This window comes from Hyperolius riggenbachi, chromosome 5 (genome assembly GCF_040937935.1).
Source record: "Hyperolius riggenbachi isolate aHypRig1 chromosome 5, aHypRig1.pri, whole genome shotgun sequence".
Lineage (NCBI taxonomy): Eukaryota > Metazoa > Chordata > Amphibia > Anura > Hyperoliidae > Hyperolius > Hyperolius riggenbachi.
Window position 1 is genome coordinate 200,816,661 of NC_090650.1, and position 26,244 is coordinate 200,842,904.

General features: G+C 43.6%; 1 protein-coding gene across 2 annotated transcripts in view; it reads left to right on the forward strand.

Annotated features, from left to right (window-relative positions):
- ITPRID1 (ITPR interacting domain containing 1) overlaps positions 1 to 26,244 on the forward strand; it is a 337,509-nt gene that overhangs the window by 284,597 nt on the left and 26,668 nt on the right. For both annotated transcript variants that reach the window (XM_068236573.1, XM_068236574.1), the window contains exons 10-12: positions 458 to 534; positions 7,122 to 8,315; positions 9,955 to 10,082. In XM_068236573.1, coding sequence (XP_068092674.1) covers positions 458 to 534; positions 7,122 to 8,315; positions 9,955 to 10,082 — 1,399 coding nt within the window. The remainder of the gene's footprint in view (positions 1 to 457; positions 535 to 7,121; positions 8,316 to 9,954; positions 10,083 to 26,244) is intronic.

A 26,244-nucleotide genomic window follows, 5' to 3' on the forward strand; every position in this document is an offset into this window, starting at 1 on the left:
TAGTTTAAATTGACAGCTTGAAGTAGCAGAAGAAACAAGGTAATAAATAATTGTATTTCATCACTGGTGTTTATGTTACTTTTAAAAACGTTAAAGCTGACATTAGTGAAGTGCTGTATGAACATTCAATCAAGATATGGAATTATACTACCATCTAGTGGAAAATCTTGACATTACAACAACCAAAGTTCAGCTTGTAATTCAAAGATACATTTTTTGTTTAATTAATACAAACATCAGATTATTGGAGTTATATCTGCTTGTAATCAGGAATTCAAAACTCCCCCCCCCCTCCCATGCTTGCATGTTTTTCTTTAGGTGTTTCAGTTTCTGACACCAATATATACTGTTTTAACTGTCTTCTGCCTTAAATTGGAATGAGATTGTGTCTGTATCATCATGATAAGACCACCTATAAAGTGCTGGGGAAATTATTTAGCATGTTTGTTATTTCTAGAAATCAGCAGAACCAACAGCTGTCAATCTGACAGCAGCGGATTTCAAGAAGAGCCACCAGAACCATTACCTTTACAGGTGAGATACAGTGTTGTCATTGTGTATTTTGCAGATGACCTGTTATCATTAGGGATGAACATGGAAGAAGAGAACAGCTGAATCCTGAATTCTGAAATCCTGAAAACTTTTTTTTTCCTTTTATTTTTATTTTTTAAGTCAGTGGCATGAACTACCGTGGTTAATAACACATCCCCCGTATATGCTATCCTCATCCAAATTTACTATGTATGTTAGGTAGATTATAAGATACATGGTAAAAATAATATATTTTTTTGAAAAGACCATGTAATTTTTAAGAAATGCAAGTTCCAAAGGAAAAAGGGTTTTTTTTTACATGCTGTAAAAAGATATTTTACTGCAGTACACTGTAATACATTCCAAATTCCAAGCTCTGTATACACATTTCATGAAAACATACAGTGTGGGGTTCCCCCTCCCAAGACTATATAACCCCTTGTCACTATGCATGCCCCTGATGAGTCCGGATCCGGTCTGGATGTTATTGTGGAAAGCTGGACGCTGTGCTTGTTTAAAGAGAAGAGTGTATGATCAAAAGCACATACCCCACCAATTCTCTATGGTGGAGTAGATCTGGTGAGCAGTTTTATTGCAGGGACAGGGGAGTGTGATCACACACTAGTCACCGAGTGTGGTTATTCACAGCACAGGGGGACACTTTGGAAGTATAAGGCTATGTGGAGTTGCATCTTCTTATAAGTTGCATAAATTGGAGAGCGCAGCAGAAAGACGTTGACTTTATTGATATCCACTGGATCATTCCTGCAGCGATCCCAGACACAGGATGGTATTATACAGAGACAGTATTTAAAATGAAAATTGACGCAGCAATCTTTGATTATTATGCATGCAGAATTTGAAGCCCTGACTGCATGCGGCTTCGCCTCCTGAGCAATACCAGCTCTGCATGGTCCCTAATATAGGGAGGTCTGAAAGAGAATGGCAGCAAAGACTCCCCCTCTCCCCCAGAGCCCTTGTTCAATCCATGATCAAGGAGCGCTTACCTTTTCCTTTAACAAAAGGATGCCTGACAGGGCAGTTTCTTAGGCAGTGCATCAGCCCTGGGCGCAGACCGGCAAGTAAAAGAAGGAAGGCGCAGGCAGAAAGACATAACCGATAGGGAGCTGGTGAAATGCGGTGCAGCCAAATGGAAGAAGAAAGAAGATTACTAGTGTGATCACCTTCCTTGACTCCTCCTGGGCTGCCTGCGTCTGATGTCAAGTCATCATCACGTCACTACCCGGTGATGACACCTGATGTCTTGTAGTAGTACTGCAGGCTGTCAGTGCACAGCGCCCAAGGAGGAGTTGGCTTTCTGGGCTCTCTTTGCCTGTGTGTTCTCTGGTCCCTGCTTCCTCCTGGATGAGCGGCTGGTCACTAATAAGTAGGCAGATCTACTTGTGACCTGTGGCTGTGTGACTGTCCCTAAAGAGTAAGGGTTAGTGATTCCACGGGGGTGGGGGGGAAAGGGGCACATTTCTTACAGCCTCGCCCTGGGTGCAATTTAGCATGGAAACTGCCCTGATGCCTGCCCACCAGGTAAAATTAGTAAAGGGGTATTAACCACTTCACCACTGAGGGGTTTTACCCCCTGACCACCAGAGCAATTTTCACCTTTCAGCGCTCCGTCCATTCATTCGTCTATAACTTTATTATTACTTATCGCAATGAAATGAACTATATCTTGTTTTTTCCGCCACCAATTAGGCTTTCTTTAGGTGGGACATTATGCCAAGAATTATTTTATTCTAAATGTGTTTTAATGGGGAAAATAGGAAAAAATGTGGGAAAAAATTATTATTTTCAGTTTTCGGCCATTATAGTTTTTAAATAATGCATGCTACTGTAATTAAAACCCATGAAATGTACTTGCCCATTATTCCCGATTATAAAACCGTTTAAATTATGTCCCTATCACAATGTTTGGCCCCAATATTTTATTTGGAAATGAAGGTGCATTTTTTTCAGTTTTGCGTCCATCCCTAATTACAAGCCCGTAGTTTATAAAGTAACAGTCTTATACCCTCTTGACATAAATATTTAAAAAGTTCAGTCCCTAAGGTAACTATTTATGTTTTGTTTTTATTGTATATATCTATTTTTTTTTTTTAAATTACAAAAAGAAAAAATTGGGGAGTGTGGGAGGTAATGAGTTAATTTATTATGTAAAACAATTTATTTGTATGTGTAAAATGCATTAGGGTGTAGTTTACTATTTGGACACAAGATGGCCACAGTGAGTATGTTTACATGCGACCTGTAAGCGACCGGAAGGACGCTTACAGGAAGCAGTAGGAGGCTAGGAGACTCACAATGATCGCGCTGTTTCTGAAAGAAGCAGCAGATCATTGCGGGGGCTTAGATCAACGAACGGGAATGGATTTTCCCATTCATTGATCTCCGGGCAAGCGGGCGGCGGCGTGCACGAGCGGCGGGTGCGCGCGCACGAGCGGCGGTAGCGCGGACAGCGGCGGGAGCGCGGAAGGTATGGATTTCTCCGTCCCTGGTTTTTTAGGAGGGAAAAAAGGGGCGGAGAAATTCGTACCGCCGGGGGTACAGTGGTTAATGTACCCCTTACCCATTTCCACAAACAGTCAAAAATGGAATAAAAACACAACCACCAAAAAAAGTCCATTATTAATCTAAATTAGCCATAAAAGCGAAAGGAGCACATGATCATGTAGAGTACACAGGTAATGGAGGACCCTGCCAAAGGCTTACAATCTAAGGGAAGGGGGATAGACACACTAGGTAGGGCTGTGGAATAAATAATCAGTACAAAGTTACTGTGTGGTAGGGGGTGGGTAGGCCATCTTAACCAGCTTAGCGGTATGGACGAGCTCAGCTCGTCCATGACCGCCGCGCTGGATTGCTCTGGCCCTGGTGGGGCGATTTTCATATTTTTTTTAAAATAGCGTGTTTATACCAATCGCCGCCGCTCACCGCCGATGCGCCGCTACCCGCCACGCAACAGGGCCCCCCCGAGACCCCGTACGCAGCCTGGCCTATCAGCGCCATGCAGCACTAAGGGGTGGATCGGGACACCCTCCGACACCATGACGTGGATGACGTCGATGACATCATCCCGATCGTCACCATGGCGACGGGGGAAGCCAAACAGGAAATTCCATTCTCAACGGGATTTCCTGTTTGCTCTGATCGCCGGAGGTGATCGGAAAGGGGTGGGGGGATGTCGCTGCACAGTGGCTCTTATGTAGCTAGCGCTAGGCTAGCTACATGATTTTAAAAAAAAATGTGTTGTGCCGGCACCCTGGTCGTTCTAATAGAACGCCAGGGTGGTTAAAGAGATGGGTTTTGAGGGCTTGCTTGAATGTCTTGAAGGAGGGAGCAAGTCTGATGGGCGGTGGAAGGGAGTTCCAGAGGTTGGGAGCGGTTCTTGAGAAATCTTGTAGGCACGCATTGGGAGTGGAAAAATTGTGGGGCAGTTAGGCAAAGGTCGTTGGATGTCCAGAGGGGATGACCTAGTGTATACCTGTGTACAAGCTCCGAGATGTAGGTAGGGCAGGTTTTGTGCACAGATTTATAGGCCAGGCATAGAATCTTGAAACTTATTCTGAATTGAATAGGGAACAAGTGCAGGGATTTACAGAGGGACAATGTGGAAGCGAAGGGGTGAGAAAAATGGATTAGTCGTGCAGCCGCATTCATAACTGATTAAAGGGAAGCAATGCATTTCAAAAGCAGGCCAGACAGAAGGGAGTTGAAGTAATCCAGGTGGTGAGGGTATGGATGAACAACTTTGCAGTGTCCGCGGTCAAGAAGAAGTGAATCTTGGAGATATTATGGAGGTGGAAATTGCAGGCTCTGGTGACCTTTCGGATGTGGGGGATGAAGGAAAGGGCAGAGTCCAGGGTGATGCTGAGGCTAATGGGCCTGAGAAGTAAATTGTGTTGTCAATTGGGAGGGGTGCAGCCATGTGAAGTGGAAAGCTCAGGAGCTCAGTTTTGTCTAGGTTAAGCTTCAGGCAACTAGCTGACATCCAGGAGGAAATAGTTGAAATAGTTGAAAAGTGTCATTGAATAAGGAAAAAATAACTACTTGATCAAAAGGGCAATATGCTTTTTTTCTCATTACTAAATACGCCTAACTAAGCACAAAAGATGAGTAGCATTAGTGCCAAAAGGACACATTTAACAAATTTAAAGTGAACCAGAGGTGCAAATAAATTGATGAGATTGTATTTATTCTCCTACTCCAAAAAATAACCTTTATTTAGATATCCTATGGTTTTATTTTATATTTAAACATTTACAAAGCAGATTGGATGGTTTGTTGTCTCTGCTCAGTGGCAGCCTATTTAGTGTGTCCCCAAATGAAAATACATGAACCATTGACCTTTATTGACCTCCTGCTCACAGAAGTTGTATTGTCCCAGGAAAACTTTTATGGCTGTAATTTGCTTATCAGTGATGTTGACTATATTCCTGACAAGGTACTGACAAGACAGAAGCTGTCCATGCCTAAAACTCTTTCAGGCAGCAAAATAAGTAAACAGCCTGGTTTTTAATATGTTTTGCACTGTACATACATATGATTATCTCTTCATGTCACAGGTCACCTTGGGTACACTTTAATGTTTGGTAGGTTGTGCCGAAGCTCCCAGGATAACAGGAAAAAACAAAGGGAAAAAGACCAGGAGCCAATAGTGCAAACTATCAAAAACACCTATAGGATAGAGATTAGGTGTTATACTCACGTTTTGCGGGTTGCAACAGATGGCAACCAAATTCAATGCATACTGAAGATTTCTGCTTCTGCTCCGGTTGTGTTATCCACCCCTGGTGGTCACTTTCCAGATGATTAGGTTCCTCGATGTTGGGAGTACTTATAGAGAGACTATCAAACAGGGGGATAAAACAAAAAAATACAACCTTAGGGTTAAGGTGTACATTATAACAGCTATTGGGAGGAGGTGCCCAGAATAATAAAATACATTAAAATAATGAGAGAGTAATAGGTTAGCCTACCTCTCTAGAAGAATAAGACAGTCCTACAAATGGCTGCTGGAAAAGATTTTTATTGCACTATGGCTACGCATCTTGCAGGTTGGCTGCTTCCTTAGGTCATCAGGTTGTGCCAGGTGGCATGGATGAGACAGGATTGAATACCTTGATGGCTAATGACATTTTTACATTGGGAATTTGATTTGTTTTATTGTTTGGACACCATTGTGATTGTAAGCCTTTGGCAGGGTCCTCCCTTCTTGTGTATCCTACCGGATCATGCATGCTGCTCACAGAACAATGTGAACTTGAATTACTTGGACAACTACTCCAGTATGTACAAGTAGTAAGAGGCGCCCCACACTGGATAGTCACAAATATTTGCTGTCTAGCAACCACCTCTGCAACCACCTCTGCTGCTGTGACAAGGATAGATCCTCTTCACCCTCACAGCGCCAGGAATTTATGTTGCTACAGCCAAAAGCGAAGTCCAATCCACCTCCAGAGATTCCACCTTCAATCTGCGTTCATAACTTCCTACAGTCCAGCTTGATGTACCCCAAAACAAGAAGCAGAAAGGGATTTCTCTCAGCGGATACAAGTGTCAACTTTATTCATGCATGGTACATCAGGTAATGAAAACAGATCACTCACATAATGAGGGTCCTTATGTGAGTACGATGCAATCAGGGACAAGAGCGGGCTGGACACCTACTGATCGCATCGCATCGCACTCACATAAGTACCACAAGGGTGGGAAGCGCTCTATCCGGAGAGGTTCCTATATGGCTTAAGACCCTCATTATGGGAGTGATCTATTTTCATTACCTGATGTACCATGCATGAATAAAGTTGACACGTTTATCCACTGAGAGAAATCCCTTTCTGCTTCTTGTTTTGGGGTGCATCAAGCTGCATTGTAGGAACGCAGATTGAAGGTGGAATCTCTGGAGGTGGATTGGACTTCGTTTTTGACTGTAGCAACATAAATTCCTGACGCTGTGTCGTTGCATAACTACTCCAGTATATGATCTGGCATTGTGTGTTTACTGCTATTACCTGTATTATGTTATTTGTCACTTCTATTATCATTGTTTGTAACCTTTTTTTATTGTCCAGCGCTGCATGATATGTTAGCAATTAGCATTATATAAATCCATTAAATTAAAATAATAATTTGCTAAAGCTGTCTAATCCAACCTGTGGCCTACATAACACAACTCAGCTCTATCTGGCCAATGATATTTTGGTGGGATTCAATGTCATTGTTAGGGCCATACCAGTGTGACCCTAATAATGCATTGCATGCACTATCTAACTAAGTGCCCTGTTGGAGAGCAGATTATACTTTTTTTTTTTACCATAACATGTATAGTTCCAAACATTTGCGTCATGTTATTAGCTTCCCATTGTCATAGCAATAGCTGCTGCCATATTGCTATAGACCGGCGTCTCTAACGAGTGCAGCACTGTAGCAATAAACATGCTTTTCTTACTGTGTTCAAAGCTTTATATATACAGAAAAACAAATCAAAATCTTAAATGTGTAGTTGTGTCAAACCTTCTTTGCTATTGTGTGGATAAGACATCACATTAGGGTATTGATTTTGCTTTTTTCTATAGAACCGACGTGAGAGCTCTGACAGCTTAGACAGCCAGGCAACTCTACATGAAAAAAGTAATTCTTCTGACTTTCAGGACATCCAAGAAGATGATCTTCATCACTTTTCCACGCCTCCCGGGAATGCAGCAGACATTTCTGCAGGCTGCAACCTCCAAACTAAGAAATACACATTTAAGTCAATATCAATGACCACACAAAACAGTGAAGATATATTTAAAAGTTTTGAAGCTGACACTCATTACACTAAGAGTAATACGGAAGAAATGGATGAGCAAATGACAGTCCTTGAGGATCCTAAAAATGAAACACAGGACATTTCTGCTGACATAAGTTACATACAGCAAGATGAACCAGAGAAAGTAAGCAGTGACCAGCAAACAGCTAGTCCAGTTTCCCCTGAACCCAACTATCCAGTTTATGTCACACATTACTTAAGTGACCTCAGAGTAAGTAATGTTGAAATCACAAGTGAAATTAAAGATAGTCCGGAACCAGATGACTCTGAGCGATGTGTCAGTGATCTCCAAGACAGAAGTGATAGTGAGAGGGATTCATTTGCAGATGACGAGTGTTCAGTGGAATTGTCAGACCTAAAATGGACTCCATCTCCCACTGGAGATCCTCAGAGCTTTGATGACCAGATACAGACTCCTCAGCAGTCTGTAGATTACTCAGATGATGAGCTGCAGTCCTGTTACCAAAACCAAAAGACTACATTCCAAACAGAAATATGCACCAATATTTATAAATCTGTGACCATACAGATGTCTTCAAGTTTGTTGCCAGATACAGGCGATTGTAATACTAGACAACACTCTGTTCACAACACAAATAACAAAAATGAATGGGATGCCATTTTGGCAGAGAGAAAGGATGCATTTAGTCAGACTGAAATAGGTTTGCGGAATGAATGCTATACTAACACTCGCTGGTCTTGTCAAAGAAACCATTCTGTCACTGAGTCACCTTCACTTGAAACGGGTCCTTTGGCTCACCATCACTCATCACATCCAGTACTAAATGTTGCCTGTTGTCATTGCTGCTACTGTCATCACTGTTGCATGTCAAGATGTCCAGTAATACATAAACACAATGTGCCCAGCAGTCCCAATCCTGCTCGCGTCAACAACATAGAAAAAGAGCTGACAGACACGCTAAGTTTATTGAGGGAATCCCTTATCAACATGTCTCTGGTATGTATACGAAATACATCTCATATATAGCATTTGGTACCCTTACATTTTAATGTAGTTTCTACTGTATGAGTTGGCAGTATATTACTAACATACAACACTTTATAGTAGTTTGCACTACAGAAATATTTTATGATATCTCTGCAGAATATTCTTTACAAGTACACTGAAAATAACTTTCATGTGAAATCTTTTAAAGCGGAATATAACCCTGCATTTCAACTTTGCTCTAAAACATTATTTACAGCATATTATATGCAACCAGCATTTTTTTTTACTAGGCCAGCATTGGAAGGGTTACACACAGAGCTTTAAAGTTCCTGGAGAGAACTGCAGACGCATCCGAAGCTTAGATAGATACATTTAAGCAAAACAAAATGTAACAAGTGAGGAATGTTACACACTCTTTGGCTGTCCTCCAACTCCTGCACAGTCAGAAAGAGTGAGTCACATTCCACAGTTGTTACATTTTGTTTTGCTTAAATGTATCTATCTAAACTTCGGCTGCGGGGAGCAGTTCTCTCCAGGAACTTTAAAGCTGTGTGTGTAACCCTTCCAATGCTGGTGTAGTAAAAAAAAATGCTGGTTGCATATAATATGCTGTAAATAATGTTTTAGAGCAAAGTTGAAATGCAGGGTTATATTCCGCTTTAATACTAACTGAGTCAATCCGTTTGATTTCCTACTTGTTTATTATAATAAACAATATTAAGCATGCCTATCAGATATAGGTGGTATAGTTAAATAAACCTTATGTGGTTCTGTTGTTCCATTTTAAATTAATTCATAGGTCTTCTCAAAGTTAGCTTGCATGGTGACGCAAAAAAATATCAACATTAGCTGTTGATCCCACACACATAGCTGCAAAAAAAATGTTATTGCTTGACTAATACAGGCAGGACTGGATTTCTGCAAAGGCCACATTGGCCTGTCTTAAGGCCATTGCTGTCAAAAGGTGTGGCTAGACATGAAAGAGGATATGCTGCACATTTTTTTAAAAAAGGGAGCCACAAGGAAGTTGACCTAGGGGTGGAAAGGTATAAATCCAGCCTTAAATACAGATGATATTATAACAACACGTTATATAACATATCTACAAAAATAGCTGCACATTCTGTTTTCAATATTTTTGAATAATCTACAACATGTAAAACATTAGCCTGATGCCTGTAACAAAACTAATACATATATACGGATATCATTTGGTATTAACGTGGTCAACATGAGATACAACATACTGCATGTTAGTAGAACAATACATTATGGCAAATTCATTACTTTCATTCCTTTATTCCTTGCTCTGGTTGATTCTATTACTGGCATTCCTTTATTCCTAGCTTTGGTTGATTCTATTACTGGCATTCCTTTATTCCTAGCTTTGGTTGATTCTATTACTGGCATTCCTTTATTCCTAGCTTTGGTTGGCAGATTGAATGGCTAGGGGAGTCCACGGTGTATCCCCTATTACTATGTCAAATCACTTATCATCGTTATGTCTAATTATTGCTCTTTACAACTCTTTCTCATCGAATTTCACTCACAAAATAGAACTCTTCTTCTCCCTTTAATATCATCATTTAAACTCCTATTTGGGCAAATTACTGAAAATCTTATTTTTATATGTATTTATATTGTACAGAACAAAGACAATGAGATGGTGAACATGAAAAGAGCGTGCCAGCAGTATCGGGAGAAGCTTGTAGAAATTGAACAACATTTGACAGAGCAACAGGCTGTATGCTATAATGTTCTTTCCCATGAAGAAAGGTAAGTCACTGTATACTATCCAAAGATGAACACACTCTAACAAACCGGAGTTGCATGTGAGAGACCTGGGCAGACTGAGGTGATTCTGAAGTAATCTCCCAGAAAAGATTTAACACAGATGAAAGGACATTTAAACCGTTCTCAAATCTGTTCAGTCTGTGCTGACCACACAACGCCCATATTAACACAATTTACAGGCAGTTATGTAGAGTGAAGATTAAAAAGCCCCATATATTTTGGATGTGTCTATGATGTGGGAAGACTCTCCTTCTAAAAGTGACAGACATAAGGCTCTTGCACAATCTAGGTAGTTAATGTATGCAATCAGGGCCGGTTCTAGACTTTTTGCTGCCTGAGGCAAGCTTGTGAGGATGTGCCCCCACCCGATTTGGAATGATCGCACAGCACCCGACAATTTACTCTGCTTCATTTAATGTTCTCACATGACATGCTGCAGCTCAACACAATAGCACACTGGCTGGCTGTGAGTCTATGACAAACAAACTGCTCACCCTCAGCCACTTCATTTCCTCCTCAGGAAGGTACAAACAGTACAAAAATGCTGCCCTGCAATCTCTGCGCCTGATGCAAATGTTTCACCTTGCCTCATGAGAGAACCAGCCGTGTATGAAATGATCATTTTGGGCCCTCTTGGCTGAGAATCTAGATGTGTACAAGTTGTTGCTTAGTGATCTACCACAGCAGATTCTGCTCGCTCATTCCTTCTCCATAGACAATAAAAATGTTTAGCTACATCCAAGCAGTGTGTCTGTATAGCACTTATTCTCAAAACTGTCACTGTAATAATTAGTTAACGATCACTAAGGGCAACACAAACTGAGGCTACAGCCAGATCCTGCTAAAAGTATCAGTTTCTGTGCTTCTGTTATGAATGTTCTTTAAAGGGGCAGTTTAGTTAAAATTATTATTTACCATTAATCACATATCAGTTATTTAATATGGAGAGCAAATGTTTCTCCATAGACCTTGTGTTAAAAAAAGTAGATGATATCACTTAATTCTGGTTTCGCAGAGAGCTGAGCTGCTTCATTAGCATACTATGCGACGGACTTCACTGAAAGCAGACACTGCAGCTGATTATACTGTAACACTGACTCACACACTACAGAGAGCCTTGCTGTTCTCTGTAACTAGTTAAGTAAATAAACAAACAGGCTGCTACTTAAAGTGGATCCGAGATGAACTTTTACTCATTGCATAATTGTGTTCCTTACATATAGTTTATAGGGCATTCCTCAAGCCAAATACTTGTTTTTTTTTTTTATACCCTAATTTCCTATAAACTAAACAAGCCACACCCACAGCTTCTCCAGAGTGCCTTGGCGCTCGCAAGGGATTGTGAGATTTCAGTCTGGGCAGGTGAAAAAGGTGTTACTCGCTATAGATTTCAGAGGCAGAGTTTTCACAATCTGAGAGCTGCAGTGCAGATACAGATCAGTTGCCTGTGTAATGGAGGAGATAAGAGTGGAGTTTTCACAGAATATGCAGATTAGCATGCCTAGATACAGATAAGCTTGCCTGTGTGTGTGATTGTGTAATAGTGACAAGCAGAAAACATGTCTGCTCCCATTGTATCACAGGAAAAAATATTAATATACTGTTGAAGCTGTTTGAAGATAGATTAGCTGTGTAAACTACCTAAACTTTAGATAAGATATATAGACAAGTCACTTGTTATATTTAGTTTTTCATCTCGGATCCGCTTTAACTAAATAGCAGCCTGCTTTATCTAATTACTTAGCTAGTTACATGTGAGAACAGCAGCTCTCTGTAGTGAGTGAGCCAGTGTTATAATCAGCTGCAGTGTCTGCTTTCAGTGAAGTCCTTCGCATAGTATGCTAATGAAGCAGCTCAGCTCTCTGCGAAACCAGAATTAAGTGATATCATCTACTTTTTTTTAACACAAGGTCTATGGAGAAACATATGCTCTCTATATTAAATAACTGATATGTGATTAATGGTAAATAATAATTTTCACTAAACTGCCCATTTAAGTGTATGAAGTGAAATGATAACTGAATTATAATTCATCTAATCAAACATAACTAAAACTTAAAAAAAAACAACAGAGTGCAATGGTCTCTCCTGTAGCATGTCCTGCTCAGAGCAGATAAAAATGGTGCACAGCTCCGCTATATAAAAATGGCGCAGGTATTCACTCCCATGGTTAACGATATATTACGGCTTTAATGTTAAAATATGGCGCATGGCCTCATTAAACAGCTTACCGTGTCAAATTATGGCGCACAGCCCGCGCCATCTCTGATTACCTCCTGGTAAACACTTATCTTGTGCTGCTCTCAACCTGCACTGCTAATTATGCCTGTTCTCTCCTGGTCAGCTCCAATGTTTTTTTCTCACGGCGAGCTCTCTCCCTGCACCGCTAATTATCTCCTGTTCTCTCCTGGTCAGCTCCGATGTTTTTCTCACAGTGAGCTCTCCAGCTGCACCGCTAATTATCTCCTGCTCTCTCCTGGTCAGCCCCAATGCTTTTTTCTCACGGTGAGTTCTCTCCTTGCACCGCTAATTATCTCCTGTTCTCTCCTGATCAGCTCCGATGTTTTTTCTCACGGTGAGCTCTGTCCCTGCACCGCTAATTATCTCCTGTTCTCTCCTGGTCAGCTCCGATGTTTTTTCTCATGGTGAACTCTCTCCCTGCACCGCTAATTATCTCCTGTTCTCTCCAGTCAGCTCTGATGTTTTTTTTCTCATGGTGAGTTCTCTCCCTGCACCGCTAATTATCTCCTGTTCTCTCCAGTCAGCTCCGATGTTTTTTTTCTCATGGTGAGTTCTCTCCCTGCACCGCTAATTATCTCCTGTTCTGTCCAGTCAGCTCTGATGTTTTTTCTCACGGTGAGCTCTCTCCCTGCACCGCTAATTATATCCTGTTCTCTCCAGTCAGCTCTGATGTTTTTTTTCTCATGGTGAGTTCTCTCCCTGCACCGCTAATTATCTCCTGTTCTCTCCGGTCAGCTCCGATGTTTTTTCTCATGGTGAGCTCTCTCCCTGCACCGCTAATTATATCCTGTTCTCTCCAGTCAGCTCCGATGTTTTTTCTCATGGTGAGCTCTCTCCCCACACCGCTAATTATCTCCTGTTCTCTCCTGGTCAGCTCCGATGTTTTTTCTCATGGTGAGCTCTGTCCCTGCACCGCTAATTATCTCCTGTTCTCTCCAGTCAGCTCTGATGTTTTTTTTCTCATGGTGAGTTCTCTCCTTGCACCACTAATTATCTCCTGTTCTCTCCTGGTCAGCTCCGATGTTTTTTCTCATGGTGAGCTCTCTCCCTACACCGCTAATTATCTCCTGCTCTCTCCAGTCAGCTCTGATGTTTTTTCTCACGGTGAGTTCTCTCCCTGCACCGCTAATTATCTCCTGTTCTCTCCAGTCAGCTCTGATGTTTTTTTTTCTCATGGTGAGTTCTCTCCCTGCACCGCTAATTATCTCCTGTTCTCTCCAGTCAGCTCCGATTTTTTTTTTCTCATGGTGAGTTCTCTCCCTGCACCGCTAATTATCTCCTGTTCTCTCCAGTCAGCTCCAATGTTTTTTCTCACGGTGAACTCTCTCCCTGCACCGCTAATTATATCCTGTTCTCTCCAGTCAGCTCGGATGTTTTTTTTCTTCTGGTGAGTTCTCTCCCTGCACCGCTAATTATCTCCTGTTCTCTCCAGTCAGCTCCGATGTTTTTTCTCACGGTGAGCTCTCTCCCTGCACCGCTAATTATATCCTGTTCTCTCCTGGTCAGCTCCGATGTTTTTTCTCACGGCGAGCTCTCTCCCTGCACCGCTAATTATCTCCTGTTCTCTCCTGGTCAGCTCCGATGTTTTTTCTCACGGTGAGCTCTGTCCCTGCACTGCTAATTATCTCCTGTTCTCTCCAGTCAGCTCTCATGTTTTTTTTCTCATGGTGAGTTCTCTCCCCACACCGCTAATTATCTACTGTTCTCTCCTGGTCAGCTCCGATGTTTTTTCTCACGGTGAGCTCTGTCCCTGCACCGCTAATTATCTCCTGTTCTCTCCAGTCAGCTCTGATGTTTTTTTTTTCTCATGGTGAGTTCTCTCCCCACACCGCTAATTATCTCCTGTTCTCTCCTGGTCAGCTCCAATGTTTTTTCTCATGGTGAGCTCTCTCCCTACACCGCTAATTATCTCCTACTCTCTCCAGTCAGCTCTGATGTTTTTTTTCTCATGGTGAGTTCTCTCCTTGCACCACTAATTATCTCCTGTTCTCTCCTGGTCAGCTCCGATGTTTTTTATCATGGTGAGCTCTCTCCGTACACCGCTAATTATCTCTTGCTCTCTCCAGTCAGCTCTGATGTTTTTTTTCTCATGGTGAGTTCTCTCCCTGCACCGCTAATTATCTCCTGTTCTCTCCAGTCAGCTCCGATGTTTTTTTTCTCATGGTGAGTTCTCTCCCTGCACTGCTAATTATCTCCTGTTCAGTCCAGTCAGCTCTGATGTTTTTTCTCACGGTGAGCTCTCTCCCTGCACCGCTAATTATATCCTGTTCTCTCCAGTCAGCTCCGATGTTTTTTCTCATGGTGAGCTCTCTCCCCACACCGCTAATTATCTCCTGTTCTCTCCTGGTCAGCTCCGATGTTTTTTCTCACGGTGAGCTCTGTTCCTGCACCGCTAATTATCTCCTGTTCTCTCCAGTCAGCTCTGATGTTTTTTTTCTCATGGTGAGTTCTCTCCTTGCACCACTAATTATCTCCTGTTCTCTCCTGGTCAGCTCCGATGTTTTTCTCATGGTGAGCTCTCTCCCTACACCGCTAATTATCTCCTGCTCTCTCCAGTCAGCTCTGATGTTTTTTCTCACGGTGAGTTCTCTCCCTGCACCGCTAATTATCTCCTGTTCTCTCCAGTCAGCTCTGATGTTTTTTTTCTCATGGTGAGTTCTCTCCCTGCACCGCTAATTATCTCCTGTTCTGTCCAGTCAGCTCCGATGTTTTTTCTCACGTGAGCTCTCTCCCTGCACCGCTAATTATATCCTGTTCTCTCCTGGTCAGCTCCGATGTTTTTTCTCACGGTGAGCTCTGTTCCTGCACCGCTAATTATCTCCTGTTCTCTCCAGTCAGCTCTGATGTTTTTTTTCTCATGGTGAGTTCTCTCCCTGCACCGCTAATTATCTCCTGTTCTGTCCAGTCAGCTCCGATGTTTTTTCTCACGTGAGCTCTCTCCCTGCACCGCTAATTATATCCTGTTCTCTCCAGTCAGCTCGGATGTTTTTTTTCTCCCCGGTGAGTTCTCTCCCTGCACCGCTTATTATCTCCTGTTCTCTCCAGTCAGCTCCGATGTTTTTTCTCACGGTGAGCTCTCTCCCTGCACCGCTAATTATATCCTGTTCTCTCCAGTCAGCTCCGATGTTTTTTCTCATGGTGAGCTTTCTCCCTGCACTGCTAATTATCTCCCATTCTCTCCAGTCAGCTCCGATGTTTTTTTCTCATGGTGAGCTCTCTCCCTGCACCGCAAATTATCTCCTGTTCTCTCCAGTCAGCTCCGATGTTTTTTTCTCATGGTGAGCTCTCTCCCTGCACCGCTAATTATCTCCTGTTCTCTCCAGTCAGCTCTGATGTATTTTTCTCATGGCCAGCTCTCTCCCTGCACCGCAAATTATCTCCTGTTCTCTCCAGTCAGCTCCGATGTTTTTTTCTCATGGTGAGCTCTCTCCCTGCACCGCAAATTATCTCCTGTTCTCTCCAGTCAGCTCTGATGTTTTTTTCTCATGGTCAGCTCTCTCCCTGCACCGCTAATTATCTCCTGTTCTCTCCAGTCAGCTCTGATGTTTTTTTCTCATGGTCAGCTCTCTCCCTGCACTTATCTCCTGTTCAGCTCTGAACTTTTCAGCTTCAGTTAATGTTTAAGGGCCCTTTTCCACTAGCAGTCGCTAGCGTTCGCGCTGAACGCTAGCGATTGCTGAATCGCAATTCCGCCTTTTTCCCGACGTTTGCGGCCGCGATTTTGCTATGCTATGCACTGCATAGCAAAATCGCGGCAAAAGTCGCTCCGCGGCGCGATCGCGATCAAGTAAAAAACGAATCGCGGTAGTGGAAATGACCTACCGCTATTCCTATGTTAAAAAGCAAACCGTAGCGATTGTAAAATCGCTAGCGGTTTGCGGTTTTGCGATTCAGCTAGCGCAAACGCGCTAGTGGAAAAGGGCCCTAAGGGTCGCTATTCATCTCAAAACTAGTTTGTTGTAAACTCGTTTGCATGTCATTATGCCCTTCAATCTTGAAATTAATTAATTATGCAATAAATAAGTTGATAATTACTATAGATTGGCTGTTAATTGATCACCAGTTAAATGCAGGTGAAGGTTCTTCTGATGTGATCCTTTGATCTCCTGATACAAGGTGTAATTTGCTGCAAGCACACCCACTGCGCTGTTTGCTGTGGGAATTGCATGCAGTAACTTTATCCTAATCTTCATAGCATTAGCTGATAGCTGGAGTCCTGTCTCTGAATTGAGACAACAGTGCAGATAATTACATCTTATTACTAAAGTTATTTAATGTTTCAGGACATTTCTGAAACATTAAATATCTTTAGCAGCAAGATGCCATTATCGGCATCACCCCGCACCATTTTTCACAGGCATCATTTTTTACAGTACCCAACCAGCTGACCTGCAACCAGGCAGTTCTGATTTATCTGCATGCAGTACAGTTTTGCTAGCAGCCCGTCACGAATGGGGAATTATCTCCGTGGTCAGCACACAATATGTGCGCTGACACTGCGGAAACCCTCCACAAACGCTTGGAAAAGGGAACCCAGCTTTGGTGCAAATGCACCAGTGGTGAGGAATTCCAACCGGCAGATGGAGCTGTGGAGTGCAGAGGAATACACCCTCTTCACTGCCACAGATGCCAGATAGGAATTGTACGAAGTGAAGCTATACAGGGCAAGATAGCCTCTCTCGAGAGAGAGAGAGAGTGAGCACAGAGATAGAATGTATGTATGCCCACCAATCTAGTCTCCACCGGGCAACGGTGGACACACAACAGCGAAGACTAAGTGGGAAAGCAATCGCAAGAATGGCGATTGCTAATAGAGACACAAGATTGAGTTAAGACAGAGCATAGGAAGAATAAAGACAGAACCAATAACAAACTGTAATCCAACACAGAGGAGAAGACAGGACTAGCTACACGCGGTCACCACACGTTAAGCGCAACAACCTACCCTGACTAACAAATGAAACACAAAAAACGAAAACAAACTGAGAATGCGAACACTTGCTAATTGGTCGCCTCACCCAGACAACAGCAAGCGTTTGTTCCAGACAAGACAGACAGATGGAGCAACCAGTAGCAATCGCTGCTCTGGCTTACACTCCCAGACAGAATACAGAGAGATCCACCGCCTCTAACGCTAGGGTGAATGCGATCCAAACAGCTAGAGCGATTCACTGGCAGCCGCCGCTGGAGCAAGTGCAATCGCAACAGAAAAGACAGAACAAGGCAATACAGATAATAAACAACCTGACTATGCTAGAAGGAATGCTAGTGCACTCCAAAGGATAACTACTCTAAGACAATATTTAGCAGCAATTAGCAGAGGGGCTGAAACTCAAGGTAAGTCCAGCAGAACCAAACCTTTATGACCAGCAGGGAATTCTGGGAGGAAATGGTATTTATACTGCAAGCCTTCAAAGGAAGCAGATAAGCAATTTGCATGACAAGTGGATGCAAATCTCTCACCAGAACAGCAAGTCTGAAACTTGCAGAATGAAAACAGGTCTCTTTTCCAGGGACCTGCAGCATATAAACCTGAAAAATGGTCAAAAAGCTGCCTGCCTGTGCAGACAGCAGAGCAGATCATTACACAGCCACAATAAGTGTTATTGCCATTTGCAATCACTCTGCAGCTCAGAGCAGTTCAGGATGCTGTCATGAATCTACCACTATGGCTTGTTGCAGCGGAACTGCAGCCAGACAGTGCTGAATTCCATGCATGCATGTTACTGCAAAATGTTGCATGCAATTGTAATGCATTTTCCTAGCCATCTGCAATCAGCCTGCAGTCTTCAATCAGAGTAACACAGGATTGCGTGATTACCATTCAATTATGTTGGAAATTGCATGCCTGCTCTCATTAGGTGATGTTCATAGAAAAGCCTCCTCCTCCTCTGACACCTTGCCCATCATAGCTTACAGCTTTGCCATAGCTGTTTTCTGGGTCTCGTGTCTTAATTGTGATTTGCCTTGTTTTGCTTGACTGGACATATCCATCACTGCAGTAGTGATTGGCTATCGCTCCCTCTAGTCCTGATTCTGTGGACGTGACTATGTGCTCATACACACGGGCTACGCCTGTCTGCTCTTGCCAGCAGACAAGAGACCAGGGAGCGACAGCTCCCTGGTGGCGACAGGTATCCACATGTCTTGCCAGAAAGGCAGAGACGCGGCTGAAGCTGTCTGTGAAGGGAGCATCCCCCGGATGGATGCTCAATTCACTTGCCTTGGTATCCTGTCGCTAGTCCGCATAAACACGGAGTACGCGTGGCGGACTAGCGACAGTTGCGAACACAGAAGTTGCCGGCGATTGAACTTTTCAATCGCACGTCAACTTTACTGTCCAGTGACAGTTCATTGCACGTGTCATACACACGGGGCAACTGTCGCTCAGACATGCGCATGCCACGTGTTAGTGGCGACAGTTGTGCCCCGTGTGTATGGGACTTATCTCGTTCTGTCTTGTTTGAGTGGATTTTTGCCATCGCTGTGGTAGAGATTAGATTGGCAAACATTCCTTCCTGTCTGTCTGTTTATCTGTCCTTGCCTTATTCAGTGTGGTGGACATCAGATGCTCAGCGCTGCGATTGCTCTGAGCAACCATTGTGTCTTGTTTATTGTGGCGGTTGTCGGAACCTCAGAGCTGTGATCACTCTGAGCTACCTTGCACCCTGTCTCTAGTCTACTACTCCTGCTGTGATCTGTGTAGTCTCCTCCACAAGTGCACTATCACCTGATATTACCCAGTCACATTTGTCTTGCTTAGTGGGCTCTGGTAGTACTCTTGTCTTCCCGGCCTCAGTCTCTATACCTTGCGCAATAAGACCTGTGTGCAACCAAAGACAGGCAGACACAACTAGTCTCCTGTTCAAATGAGGGTGCGCCACATAGGGCCAAGACTAAGAGTTAAATTGGGGTATAGAGGCTGAAGGAAGATGAGAGATCTGCCAGGCTTTTTTGAGACAGAGTTTAGTTTTTTTGTCATAGCACAGCTGTTATATACTTACCACATGTGATATATTATTTTAAATACATAAGGCTTTATAACTGTGTGCATTCTCCAAAACATCCAGAAAAAAAAATATCCTCTAACCAGGGGAAACCATGACAGACAATATGTTATTGAGAACCCCGAAATGGTAAAAAACAGTAGTGTCCTCTTTTAACCACTTCATCCCACAGGCCATTTTACCCTTACGGCCAAGAGCCATTTTCACCTGTCAGCACTCCTCCCATTCATTTGGCCATAACTTTATCACTGCTTTTTACACATGATCTATATCTTGTTTTTATTTTGGCCACAAATTAGGCTTTTTGTAGGAGATACTTGTTTCCAGCAATTACTTAATTTTCTATGCATTTTATAAGGAAAAACAATAAAAAATAAAAATGCACTATTTCTCCACTTCCACCCCCTATAGTTTTAAATAAGCAAATACAACCCACTCATTTCATTTGCCTTTAGTCCTGGCTATCACAACAATTAAATGATGTTCCTACTAGTACAGTGTATGATGACAATATTTTATTTGGAAATAAAGGTGTATATTTGTGGGGGGGTTTTTGTATACGGTCAATAATTACAAGCCCTTATTTAATAAAATAACAGTGATATACCCTCATGACATACATACTAAAAAAAAAGCTGAGTCCCTTGCATAGCCATTTATGTATTTTTTTTAGACTGTTATTTATTTATTTTTCCAACACAAGTGGTTGATAACTGAAAAAAACGTGGAGGGGCTGGAAGGGATTCATTTTATTATTTATTATATTATTTATTAATTTTTTATTAAAAATGTATGGTGACTGTAATTTTACTTTTTTTGCCACTGGATGGTACTACAAACACTATCCTAGGTTACTAGGAAGTGTTATTTTTTTTTTAACCGTTACCTTACTGTCTTATTATGAATGGACATGGCTCGGGGTCATGTTCATTCATTCCAGGGACTGTGATTGGCTTCGGGAACACTTGTTCCTCTTCACCATTCGCCGCCACATAAATCCCCTGGGAACGAGCTGTGCGGGTGCGTATACAGTAAGGCTATAGGTACAATTTCTACATATACGCATCCAGTTAGACTTGAGCAGCATCTGTCTGGATGATTATAGTCATCCTGATAGACTAAAGTGGTTAATGTCTGTTTTTAAAACAAATTGTGTGCAGCCCTTTAATATTCTGGCATATACCTATGGACATGGAAACTTCCTATAAATTCAGACTTTGTCACTTACTGGACTCCAACACGTTATTTTGAACTTGCAAGTAATGAGATAACAGCACTGGCACTGCAGTGCCCGTAGGAAGATTTAGATAAACTGGGCTCTATGCACACATAAAGTTTAGTATGTGGTCCTGGCCTGTGCGTGCTCTGAAATAAAGTTCAGTATGTGGTCCTGGCATGCTCTGAGATAAAGTTCAGTATGTGGTCCTGGCCTGTGCGTGCTCTGAGATAAACTTCAGTATGTGGTCCTGGCGTGCTCTGAGATAAAGTTCAGTATGTGGTCCTGGCCAGTGCGTGCTCTGAGATAAAGTTCAGTATGTGATCGTGGCCTGTGCGTGCTTTGAGATAAGGTTCTGTATGTGATCCTGGCGTGCTCTGAGATAAAGTTCAGTATGTGATCCTGGCCTGTTCGTGCTCTGAGATAAAGTTCAGTATGTGGACCTGGCCTGTGCGTGCTCTGAGATAAGGTTCAGTATGTGGTCCTGGCATGTTCTGAGATAAAGTTCAGTATGTGGTCCTGGCCTGTGTGTGCTCTGCGATAAAGTACAGTATGGGGTCCTGGCCTGTGCGTGCTCTGAGATAAAGTTCAATATGTGGTCCTGGCCTGTGCGTGCTCTGAGATAAAGTTCAGTATGTGGTCTGGCCTGTACGTGCTCTGAGATAAGGTTCAGTATGTGGTCCTGGCCTGTGCGTGCTCTGAGATAAAGTTCAGTATGTGGTCCTGGCCTGTGCGTGCTCTGAGATAAAGTTCAGTATGTGGTCCTGGCCAGTGCGTGCTCTGAGATAATGTTCAGTATGTGGTCCTGGGTCGGCCTGTGCGTGCTCTGAGATAAAGTTCAATATGTGGCTTGTACTCGTTGCTATGTAACTGTGCTTAAATAAACTACCTCTTGCTTTGGAGTGCCGGAGTCCGTCTTCTTCATTCATCTATGCATGGACTCTTTCATCTTTGGATTCCTGGCACCGCGATGGAGCCCCAGTTTGGGTAAATGATTTCCGTGGAGTGGACAGCGTGGAATAGATCTGTATTGAACTTCCTGGTTGGGCGCAGGCGAATTGCGGAGACGCGCCCCAAGCCTCGCTCCCACAGTCAGTGGGGAATGACGAACAGCGAGTGACGCTGCAGGTGGGCGGAGAGACGCCGCAGCACGGAAGTACGCTATACACGTTACGGCCGGAGAAGTGGACGTGGAGAGATCCGGCCCTGAGCAAAGCCTGTAGTGGATCCACGAGGAAACAAAGCTCCAGATATCGCTTCATTGCAGAGGTAGAGCACGGTTTAATCCATCATATTAGGGGTAAGTGCGGTGCTCCGCTCAGTTCCTTTCTCTTTCTCGATTGTATGAACTGGCCTGACGGCATCTTTATTGTGTAGAGCGAGAGTGCACGCCATATACCCCCGCAGACTGTCAAGATGGAATGTAGCTCTGCTGCTAGTTCAGCAGAGAAGCTTATGACAGCAATCATGGAAGAGACTCCAGATAAAGGACTCTTGTTATCAGCTAGAGGCGACATGTCTCTCCTGTTACCAGCTGGTAACTCTATAGCAACCGAGTTTAAGATGTACAGTACCAAATCGTTAGAGAAAACCTTATTCGATTTGTCTGAACAGGAGGTGAAATTATATTGGACAGTCCAAACGTTGTCCCGGTACAAAGAACTTGGTTATGTAACTAGGGGCTTCCGTATGTATTCAGAAGCCGCCCAGTACAGTGATGATACGGATTTTGTCAAAGTTTGGCAAGAGGAACATATTGAGCATGCTAAACGCAAGATGGCTATTGTATTGGCTCGCAACCAGAAAGAGTACGGGTTGGTTGAGAGCAAATTGATGGTACTGAAAGATGAACTTAAGTCCAGAGTCAATCAGGAGTTGTATCAAAAAATGCTGGATAAAGTTGAGAAAAGGTTGATCCCTATACAGAATGACATTAAAGATAGGAAACAAAGGACATTTTTGCGAGACAAAGAGGACTATCTTGCAAATAGAGTGTTTACCTGGAATAAAGGGAACGTTACACCTAGAAAACCACAATGGCGCAAACCACAACCTAGAAGTCCCAAACCTAGGGGACCTGTTGCCAACTTGGACTCGGGGTCAGAAAATGGACTCACTGAGGACGAAGGCCTAATGGGGGCGGGAGGGGTTCCTGGCCTGGGAAGAGGGGGGCAGCGCCCTTTAGACGTAGGAAGAGGAGAGGGAGGAGGAGGGGGCGCAGGTCCAAGCAATCCCAAGAAAAGGAAACAGGTACATTGGAAGGGAGCGAGGAAGTAGGGGGCCACCTAGTTTCTTTGGGAATTCCCACATCCCCAGTCCAGACTGGACCTCACGACGTGAAGGACTTCAAAGTCATCAATTTGTCAGATGTGATATTATCTCAGGATTGTGTTTCTGTTTTGTCCAAGGGTTTAAATTTTTGTCTTACTAGCAAATTTCGAATAAATACTTTTGAAGCAGATCTTAATGAGGCAATACGTAAGATGAATGTGCACAGGTTTTTTTCCTGCAGGAATGTGGAAACCAGTGGGAATGTGGGGGCAATTACTGGGGGGGGGAGTGACCACCCAGGCGTCTGGATTCGATGAACGGGATGAGGAGACTCTGACCATACTCAGGGAGTTGCTCATGGAAAGTGGGGGGGCGGAGGGGGAGGAGGAGACCTGTGCAGGTAGCAATGTGCGCCTGCGGAGGTCTACCTTCTCCCCCCCGGTCTCCCCTGGGAGCCCCTTGGATATTTTCCAGAAAGAAGTTTTGAATGGGGTCAGGTCTTGCCTCTATCCCGAGGATCGACCAAACATCACTGTAAAAGAGAAACTTGCCCTAAACTGGTTGAAGTCTCGTGGAGACCTGGTGTGTAAGCCCGCGGACAAGGGGGGCAACATTGTGGTAATACCGACTACTATGTATGTGGCGGAGGCCAGTAGGCAGCTTGGGGACACTTTCACATATGTTAAATTAAGGGGGAACCCTATTGAAAAGGACAAGACTGAGCTTCGGGACCTCCTGAATAGGGGGATGAGGTCAGGTTTCTTGTCCAAGAAGTTATGTGGAGATTTGTTCGTAGAGTTCCCCAGGCTGCCTGTCTGGTACTACCTGCCTAACGTCCACAAAACCTTGGTGAACCCCCCCGGGAGACCGATCGTCTCCGGGGTGGGTTCACTTACTGAAATGTTGTCCAAGTTTTTGGACTTGAGATTGAGACCCTGCCTTCGGTCTATTAGGTCCTTGTTACAGGACACAGTGGACGTGTTGCAGGTCATAGAGTCCTTTGGGTGGCAGAGTGGTTTCCACCTTGCTGCTATTGACATTGTCAGTTTATATAGTAGGATCCCCCATAGGAAGGGGCTAGACGCAGTTCACCACATTCTGAACGAGTTTGGCAAAAGTGAAGAATATGTTGAGTTCATGTGTGAGTGTCTCAAATTTGTATTGGAACACAACACCTTTAAATTCAATGGGGATTGGTATAGACTGGTATCAGGGACAGCAATCGGGACCCCGGTGGCCCCCACATATTCCAACCTGTTTTTGTCAGTCTGGGAAAATTAAAGAATCTGGGCACCCACTAACCCTTTCAGACATTCCCTTAAACTTTGGCGACGATACGTGGATGACATCCTGATTGTCTGGGGTGGTAGCCAGGGAGAATTTGATGAATTCATTAAATGGATCAATTCTAATGACATCAATATGGAATTTACTGCCAATTTTGGTGACACCAAAGTGGAGTTCCTGGACCTCATGATAGAGGTGGGTAATGAGGGTCTTACCACCAGAGGGTACAGGAAGGACACGGCCACCAATACTCTCCTACACTTTGATAGCTACCACCCCAGTCATGTAAAGGATGCCATCCCGTACGGCCAATTCCTCAGACTTAAGAGGAATAATTCAGATATGAAGGAATTTGAAACACAGGCTTTAGAGCTTACCAACCGCCTCCTAAAAAGAGGGTATCAAAATAGGTCCATTGAACAGGCTTTGAAAAAAGCTAGATCCATGCCCCGATCCCAGTTGCTTAACAGAAGAAATAGAAGGGATGCGGGGGAGAAAAGGTTCAATTTTATTTTTGATTATACTCCTATGTCAAATCAGATCCAACAGGTGATACGGAGCCATTGGCATATGTTGTCTCTGGATGAGCATTTAAGAGAAGTTGTCAGTAAACCGCCTAGAGTGAGTTTTAGACGAGGTAATACCATCAAAAAAATGCTGGTTAAGAGTGAGTTTAAACCAATTAAACCCAAATTGACAAACTGGTTGACGGAGAAAAAATGGGAGGGGAACTTCCCGTGTAGTCACTGTTCAGCATGTAAATTTGTGAGGAAGGGCAAGGTAGTCCAGATAGGAGCTACTTCATGGCATATTAAAGAATGTATTAATTGTAGATCCCGGTATGTGGTGTATTGCGTCTGGTGCCCCTGTGGGGGATTCTACATTGGGGAGACCACTCAGCCACTCAAGGACAGATTTTTGCAACATAAAAGATCAATCAGAAGTGGGGTGGGTTCACGCCGCTTGATTGACCACATTAATTCTTGCCATGGGGGTGATGCAGATTGTTTGGAAGTGGCAGGCCTATTAAAAATCACAGATATGTCTAGGGGGGGTTCAAGGGAGGAGTTGTTATTACGGAAGGAGGCCTCTATTATTTCCATGACCAATGCACTGGGGAACCTAGGATTTAACGATAGAAATGAAATTTCAGCCTTTTTAAAATAATTGTATGGGTTTTATCTGTATAGAATTGTATGTGTATTGGACACCCCTCCATTAATGGGTTAATGTTCTGTGTATTTGTTTAGGAATGTGCCCGCCCTCTGGGCCAGGTATATAGGTGGGCTAGAGGGTATATATTGGTGTCCTGAGGAGGCGTGACTACACGCGAAACAGCTGAAAAGACACAGGCGGCTTGTACTCGTTGCTATGTAACTGTGCTTAAATAAACTACCTCTTGCTTTGGAGTGCCGGAGTCCGTCTTCTTCATTCATCTATGCTCTGAGATAAAGTTCAATATGTGGTCCTGGCCTGTGCGTGCTCTGAGATAAAGTTCAGTATATGGTCTGGCCTGTACGTGCTCTGAGATAAGGTTCAGTATGTGGTCCTGGCCTGTGCGTGCTCTGAGATAAAGTTCAGTATGTGGTCCTGGCCTGTGCGTGCTCTGAGATAAAGTTCAGTATGTGGTCCTGGCCAGTGCGTGCTCTGAGATAATGTTCAGTCCTGGGTCCTGGGTCGGCCTGTGCGTGCTCTGAGATAAAGTTCAATATGTGGTCCTGGCCTGTGCGTGCTCTGAGATAAGGTTCAGTATGTGATCCTGGCCTGTGCATGTTCTGAGATAAGGTTCAGTATGTGATCCTGGCGTGCTCTGAGATAAAGTTCAGTATGTGATCCTGGCCTGTGCGTGCTCTGAGATAAAGTTCAGTATGTGGTCCTGGCCTGTGCGTGCTCTGAGATAAAGTACAGTATGGGGTCCTGGCCTGTGCGTGCTCTGCGATAAAGTTCAATATGTGGTCCTGGCCTGTGCGTGCTCTGAGATAAAGTTCAGTATGTGGTCTGGCCTGTACGTGCTCTGAGATAAGGTTCAGTATGTGGTCCTGGCCTGTGCGTGCTCTGAGATAAAGTTCAGTATGTGGTCCTGGCCTGTGTGTGCTCTGAGATAAAGTACAGTATGGTCTCC